This window comes from Littorina saxatilis, linkage group LG8, assembly GCF_037325665.1.
Source record: "Littorina saxatilis isolate snail1 linkage group LG8, US_GU_Lsax_2.0, whole genome shotgun sequence".
In the NCBI taxonomy this organism is placed as follows: domain Eukaryota; kingdom Metazoa; phylum Mollusca; class Gastropoda; order Littorinimorpha; family Littorinidae; genus Littorina; species Littorina saxatilis.
The window spans coordinates 49,519,361-49,527,668 of NC_090252.1; the positions used below are offsets into that span (position 1 = coordinate 49,519,361).

Sequence of the window (8,308 nt, forward strand, 5' to 3'; positions counted from 1 at the left end):
CTATGTAAAGATCTGATAAATAAAGGGAAGTAAGCGCTCTAAATGACAATTTAAATAGCGCGCTACCTCATTTGTACCAGACATTTAGTCTTGCAAGACTATGAGTAACTACAATACAATATTTTCTGCAAATCCTGGCTATACATTTATCTTTCTTAACAAACCCATTGAATACGTTTCAAATATCTGCAACACAAATATCTGCCTTTGCTACTCAAAAGAGTGGACCAAGAATGAAGCGAATGTGAAATATGTTATGTAAAGAATATCATGCAATATTGCAGTTCTGATAGACTTGTGGGGGGATTCGCGGTATTGAATTTGATGCGACGCACAGTGCCCTGTTTTTGCCCCTGCTGCTACGGAATTGTAACGTTAGGGACTTTTATGTACAACAACAAACTGCACGTAGTTCTGGTTTCATCATCATTGGTAAAGTAGACGTATATTTTGTCAGGCATGCGTTTACGGCAGATATCAGACCGTGCGATGTACAGCACATCATTTCTTACCATGCAAGCATTACATTCGGTCAGGCAAAATATTGTTCGCAGAACAATATAAAGCCCCATCCACCCTATTAACGGCAGCCTAGCAGACACTGTTTGGCACTGAGCCGTCAACAAACAGAGTCCAGGGCTCGTATTCTTGAAAAAGCTGCAAAATTGTGTCCTTTAAAGTCAAACTGTCGTTTAACTACCGCCCGGTATTTATTTTTACTGCCCAGTAATTATTTATTTCCCCCCGGTATTAATGTGTGTCTGGCGGAAGGTCGGCAGCTACCAGAATTGGTTATTTTTAGAATTGGAGATTCCTCATGCTTGCTCCTCTCTACAAACAATATTTCAACAAGATTTATTCTTGAAAAAGCTGCAACTCATATACTGGCCTGTAAAACTCAATAAGTCCGCCAACTGCTAAGTGTTATTTATGAAACACCGGTAAGTCCTTACCGGGTTGTCTCCGAGCTGTAAAGTTAGAGGACCCCTCCCCCTCCTGTAAAGTGGCTACCTGTCAGTAACTTCACCAACACTGTCCATTAAAACCGTCAAGTTCGAATAAATCTTGTTCAAATATTGTTCGTAGATTTATGTCCCTCATGGACACACATTGGTGTCCTTTAAGCACCGATGCATTGCGGTCAAATACGAGCTTCTGCTCGCGAAAGATTTCAACCGATGCTCGATCATAACGGCGTGTTGCAAAAGCGTGCTTGCGTCTTGTTTAATGCATTACAGTGGCGAGAATTTGGTGTCTGATTCCGTAGCCGAACGGTTATCGAATTCGCCTGATGCGCGATTGAGTCGTGTTCAAATCGCCATCAGGCCTTACTTTTTTTTGTTTTACTCTTTGTCATTAATTTTGTTTGTTTTTGTTTATTTTCTTCGTGTGCAAAAGAGTACGTTGTAATATCAAAATTGATTTAAAAAATTAATTTTAGGCGAGAATGAGTTTTTTTTTTAAATTGATGGTTAACATGATATTACCGTTAACTACCTTGAATACGCCCACCCACCCTATGTACCAGTTTTGCCCAAAAGTGGGGGGTGGGCGTTTACTAGGTACTATACCCTTGGCAGGAGCGGGTCCTTAGCTAGAAAAACGATATTTTGGTCATTTGTCATAGAAGTGTTCAAAGGATGCGTTATTGCACAAAACTCCCCCCCCCCCCCCCCCCACACACACACTAACACTAACACACAAAATCAACCTCTTCAGATATCACTTCCCACCAAAGATGAAGCTTTGAAGATGAAGACCATTGTTGGAGCAGTCCGCGGTACAAGCCATCAACAACTGTACGACGAGTCAGGCTTTATTTCATTTTAAGAGAGGCGTAAACGTCAAAAATCGATATTATTTCACAAGATTGTACACCGTAAGGTGCCAAACTACTTACTTGCGATATTGCCACCATTAATATCAACTAATAATCCATATCGCCAGCGCAGACTTTTAGACAGGAAAGTTCCATCGTTTAACACTGAATTATACAAAAACTCATTTCTCCCATCTACAACACAACTCTGGAATTCTTTACCAGATTACATAAAACTTAGTAAGTCCTTCAAGCACTTTTTGTCAAAAAACGATTTAAGTCTGCCGTGTAATTGGTATTCTGGAGATCGCATATCACAAACAATTCACTGTAAGCTCAGGCTATATATAAGTGATCTTAATAACGATCTAGTGAGACGACACGTTGCTACAGATGCATCTTGTGACAGCGCATTTCCGTCCGAAACCGTAAAACACTTCCTATTAGATTGTCCAAATTATCGCGAAGCACGTCAAGAAACCATACATACCCTCCCTAACCACAGTATTCACCTCCCCCACCTTCTAAATGGAGACAGACAGTATTCTCTACATTTGAACAGGAACATTTTGTCAAGAGTACACTCGTTCATTGAACGTTCAGGCCGCTTTGGGCAAACCAGAATCAATGCTCCACAAGCCGGACAACAACTTTAATTTCTGCACAACTCCTACCCATCCCTCTTCTTTTTATTCCTTTTCTTCCCCTCCTTCCTTCCTCTTACTGTCTTTCTTTATAATGATTATGCAACGTTTATTATGTTATGATAATTTTGGATGATTAATGAGATGAGGATGATTATAATGATGATGCTTTGGATTTCCAATTTGGTTTATTTAGACAAATTGTTCAGCCGTTACCGCCTTACGTTATAATATCCATGCAGGAACACCACTATTAGCTTCTAGCTTGTTGCTGTTACCTGTGTCTTTTGTATACATGTCATGATTGTAACATTTGTTGAAATAAACTTATGTTTAAACCAAAGATGAAGCTTTCGTTTCTTCTTTTTCCTCCCAGTCAAAAATGTATTGCGATTCTCTAGCCACTTCAGAAACCTTTTTCTGTCCAATCCCCGAAGCATGTCTAAGGAAAGGAAACAATTGAAAAAAAACAATAACAGCAGACTGAATAATCTTTATTCATTTTCCTTGTCTACTAGTCCACTGGTCGAAACTGGGGGGTGGGCGTTTACTAGGTACTAGGCCATGTACACCTGCATGCAACCGAGGTTTATAAAAAAAATAAAAATAAAATCTCCCCGTGTTTTTATTTCATTCAGTTTGTTTGGGTTGTTGCTATTGACTTTGAAACTGACACGCCGGCGAAAACGCCGGTAACGCGTGCACAGAGAAGAGCAAGCATCGGGAATCTTCAATTCTAAAAATAACCAACTGGTAGCTGCCGACCTTCCGATAGACACACATGAATACCGGGGAAAAATAAATAATTACTGGGCAGTAAAAATAAATACCGGGCGGTAGTTAAACGACAGTTTGACTTTGAAGGACACAATGTTGCAGCTTTTTAGCCAGCGTGTCAGTTTCAAAGTCAATAGCAACTACCCAAACAAACTGAATGAAATAAAAACACAGGGAGACCCTTTTTATTTATTTTTTATTTTTTTGTTTTTAATCTCAGTTGCATGCAGGTGGCTGCTACCGCATTTTAGGTGGGTTTTTTTTCTCTCTCACCTTTGTTTTTTTAAGCGGGAAGCATCCTTCTTTATGGTTATTTATTTAATTTTTTTAATCAAATGTTTACATGTTTAAGTTAACAAACTTTATCAATAAACTAATATCATGTTAACCAAAGATTTAAAAACAAAACCATTGCAGCCTAAAACATTTTTTTTAAATCAATTTTGCTATTATAACGTACTCTTTTGCACATGAAGAAAATAAACAAAAATAAACAAATGCCAAAGAATAAAAAAAAAAATTACGGGCAGATAGAGATTTGAACTCGACTCAATCACGCATCAGGCGAACGAGAGAACCGTTCGACCACGGAATCAGTTGAAAATAACGGACACTGTAATGCATTAAAGAAGACGCTAGCACGCTTTCACCACAAGCCGGTATGATCGAGCATCGGTTGAAATCTTTCGCGAGCGGTATCTCGTATTTGTCCGCAATGCATTGGTGCTTAAATGACACCAATGTGTGTCCATGAGGGACATAAATCTACAAACAATATTTTAACAAGATTTATTCAAAATTGACGGTTTTAGAGGAGGGGGATGGGTCCTCCAACTTTTCAGCTCGGAGACACCCATGTAAGTCTTTCCCGGAGTTTCATGAATAACACTTAGCGGACTTATCGAGCGGAAGTGGTTTTACAGGCCGGTATATGAGTTGCAGCTGTTTCAAGAATACGAGTCCAGATATTTTGACGAGACAATTCGACTCGGCGGCATCAAAATTGTTTTGTCAACAAATCGAGTCCTATTGTTTTGCTGAAAACAAATAGCTGTAAATATTAAGTGATTGACACTGCAGACAATTCATGCAATCAAAACAGGTTAACAAAAATATACAATTGAGCCTACCTGTTTGTTGCATTATCCGCAATGTTGGACCGTTCTAATACAGTTTGGTTGAGTCCAGCTACAATCTCAACGATCTTCAATAAGTCTGTTGCGGTCTGTAGATAAGAGAACACATGAAACGTGAAAGCGTGCAATCCCGCAGCACGATTTGGATGTTGCCCCAATATGAATAAGGGACATGAGGCAGCGCCAAAAAGTCATGCATGCATTTTCACTAACATTGTTGGGCGGGGATGTAGCTCAGTCGGTAGTGCGCTGGATTTGTTTCCAGTTGGCCGCTGTCAGCGTGAGTTCGTCCCCACGTTCGGCGAGAGATTTATTTCTCAGTCAACTTTGTGTGTGTACTCTCCTCGCTGTCCGAACACCCCCCGTGTGTACACGCAAGCACAAGACCAAGTGCGCACGAAAAAGATCCTGTAATCCATGTCAGAGTTCGGTGGGTTATAGAAACACGAAAATACCCAGCATGCTTCCTCCGAAAGCGGCGTATGACTGCCTAAATGGCGGGGTAAAAACGGTCATACACGTAAAAGCCGTGGGAGTTTCATCCCATGAACGAACAAACAAACAAACTAACATTGTTCATGCAAACGGTATCCAGACAACAAAGAGAAAAGAAGACAGGTATGCTATTGGAACGTTTAGTGTATGACAAAACAACACTTGACATTCACTGATCTTCGGCTCAGTGGTCTTGTAAGTGGACAGGCAGACAGACACTTAATACAGAAAATAAAAATGACTGTCCATTTCTGCAAACAAGAACATATCACCATCAAGCTGATATATAAATGCTCAACACACTGCAGTGTCGTGTGTTACATACTCATCAATGACATAAAACCGGTGAAGGATTTGCTCTCTGCAGAAAATACACAAGTTGCTCTCTGGTTTTCCATTATAACTGCAAAGGGATTTTAAATAAGTGTGGAAATTGTCAGAAACGAAAGAATCACTAGAATGAAAACACAACACTAGTAATGTCATGTATGACACGGACACAAAAAACGTGAAATGACATACGATAATTATGCCTTATAAAAAAGACCAGCTTTTCTGTCAATCTGACCGAGGCCGATATGCTCACAGAGGAATCGAAAAAATGCTGGTCTTCCTACAAGATTAAATATTTCAAACAAATGGTAAATTAGTTCTGACTTTGACAATTTAAATTTTACTTGGGATTGGAATCACATCACAAAAATCAGGTACCAATAAAACCTCCTCTGCCAAAAGATAAAACTCAAATGCCCTATTCATGCAAAATAATCGTGTCTTACACATACTTCTATCGGGATGTTACTTTGTCTGGTAGCCTTTTCCAGGATGTTAGCCACCAGATTGACGTCAAGTGCTGATGTAGTGGAGTTTTCTTTTAACACAGCTTTAGTATTGTTGACAATTCTTGGCAAAGTCTCTTCGGTCATATTCGCCTGAAAAACAAACAACAGGATGAGTTTCTATGCAATCCTAAGTGAGATCTCAAAAATGCATTATATTGTCGTAAAGCATCATTGGACGTGCGTACACTATTTTGAAATCAACGGCAAGTGAATCGCAACAAAACACACTTATTTCATGAACGGGTGGTAACTGTGACATCTCTCAAAAATGCAAGCGATTGCAGTGATATGCTACATCAATGGATGAAAACTAATTCGGCAATAATGACAGTTGAATCTAGATATAACACAAGTATTTCAGTACATTACACTTACATTAGTGTGTCTTTTAGGTATTCATAATTACGGGGACGAGTTTGGAATGTCTTACCATTGACAGATTCCTTAACTCGTCTGTTTTCTCTGATTCAATCTGTTCGATCTCCGTCGTTGTCAAAACTGCGATGAATAGATATATAAACATACAAACAAATAAATCAATAAACTGAAACACTGATTAATCAATGAATGAATGAATCGATGAATGATAGGATAAATAACAAACAGATAAGAAAATAAATGAATGCATGTATAAATAATTGAAAGAATGAATGATCGAATGAATGAATAAATAAAAGAATAAATGAATGAATGAATGAATGAATACATCCATTAATAACTACATGAATACATAACTACATATATATGCATTCTACTTTTTCTTCTTCTTCTTCTTCTGCTTCTTCTTCGTTTGAAGGTAGCTACTTCAACCTGAACCCTTACTTTTCATATGATATTTGATTTGTATTTATTAATGTATATTTGGGGGGGGGGGGGCATAACTGATTTTTTGTGAATGGTCGTCCCCCCTACCCCCCATTTTCTGGTGCCATGCGCTGTTTTAGGGATAATTTTACATCATATTTATATGTATCATGAGATAATTATTATAAGAAAATCCTAGGGAACATATCTCCATTTTTCTAGCGAATCAGGTGTGTATAACCTATATTCATCTACTTTTGTTTATCATTTTCCTTAACAAAAACTAACTTCTTGGAAACAATCCTGTTAGAGCTTTTTTTGCGTTTTAGCAAAGGGTGGAATAGTAATTTAAATAAAAAATTGTGTTAGACGATATTGGATCATCAACTTTACATATACATAAACAAAACAAATTACAATTCCCCCCTTTGACCTTAAATCAAAGTACTTAAGATAGTATTCCGTAAGCGCTATTTTGGAAGAATTTCTGACTATTTGGACCTAAAAAAGTTCAAGGGACATTCGCTGTACTGTAATTTAGAAAAACCTGCAATGATTTGCTCCAAAACTATGCCAAATAATTAAGTGAATTTTAATAAGCTAGCCGTTTGCATCGCCAAGCGCTCCTGTCAGGAGTCCGGACTTCTGGTCGTCATCATTATTTATTTAGTTTTCATGATACACATTCGTCAAAGCAAACTAAAGGGGGCTTAGAAGTTAGCGGCCTGCGTCCGTTGGCTCGGAACAGGACCAATACTGAACACCGTCGAAGTGACTCGGCAGCAGTGCAGTGTCATCTTCAGAGGGTAGCCCACCGCAGCGACCTGACATCCTTCCCTGGAGTGTCGGTAAAATCGACAAGTCTGGCAGCGGAACCGATTTCAGATGGGGATGGAACAGTAAGTACTGGGACGGGGCGGCGTGAAAGCATACTGGGACAAGGAACAAGAGTCGCGACGAGCAAGAGAAAGAGAAGAAGAAGAAAAAAAGGAAACAAAAAGACCGTTGGATTGAGAAAGTCACACCTACAGTCTAGCTAACGCATGCAAACTCAGTGCCATACAGGGCTAAAACGCTTCGCATAACAGAAACAAACATGATGTACGTTGGAGAATATCAAGGTTTGTTGAGACTACCAAACACAGCATTCAGATTTGAAAAATGGAAAGCTCAAACACTAATTCTAAAACCTTTTCCGTGTGTGTTGTCATCCATTCAACTCCAAAAGCAAACTCTGTAGCTCTCGGCTCAATTTCAAATCTGTATCTCTAGGAATAGCGTATGTGATACTCAGGGCCAAAAGGTAGGACGAAAACTAGAAGTCGCGCAAAGTGCGTCACAGGGAGAATTACTGTCTGGGATTCCTATTCAAAACTTTCAATTTGAGTAACTCAGCCCTCAAACGTTTATTTTAAGGTATTCCTGGTGTGTTGTCACATGATTACAACCCCCAATCTGAACTGTATAGCTCTTGGGGCGATTTGAGACAGTTTTTGTGTTAGATAATTGTAATGCTTTTAGGTCTTGCAGAAAGCCCGTCTTCTACCTAAGCCCTGTGTTGAACCGCAACTTATGTGCAGACCTGCTAGTGCCTTCTCCCCCTTCGTGTGTACACGCAAGCACAAGACCACGTGCGCGCGGAAAAGATCATGTAATCCATGTCAGAGGTCGGTGGGTTGTAGAAACACGAAAACACCCAGCATGCTTACCCCGAAAGCGGCGTATGGCTGCCTGAATGGCGGGGTAAAAACGGTCCTGCACGTACAAACCCACTTGTGCAAAAACACGAGT

General features: G+C 39.4%; 1 protein-coding gene across 1 annotated transcript in view; it reads right to left on the reverse strand.

Moving 5' to 3' along the window:
* The window catches only part of LOC138973762 (adhesion G-protein coupled receptor G2-like), a 34,197-nt gene extending 27,976 nt beyond the window's left edge, over positions 1–6,221 (reverse strand). Inside the window, exons 1-3 of the mRNA XM_070346476.1 lie at positions 6,144–6,221; positions 5,657–5,803; positions 4,371–4,465 (exon numbers count right to left, since the gene is read on the reverse strand). Coding sequence (XP_070202577.1) covers positions 4,371–4,465; positions 5,657–5,803; positions 6,144–6,146 — 245 coding nt within the window. The 5' untranslated portion in view covers positions 6,147–6,221. The remainder of the gene's footprint in view (positions 1–4,370; positions 4,466–5,656; positions 5,804–6,143) is intronic.
* Positions 6,222–8,308: the final 2,087 nt, after the last annotated feature.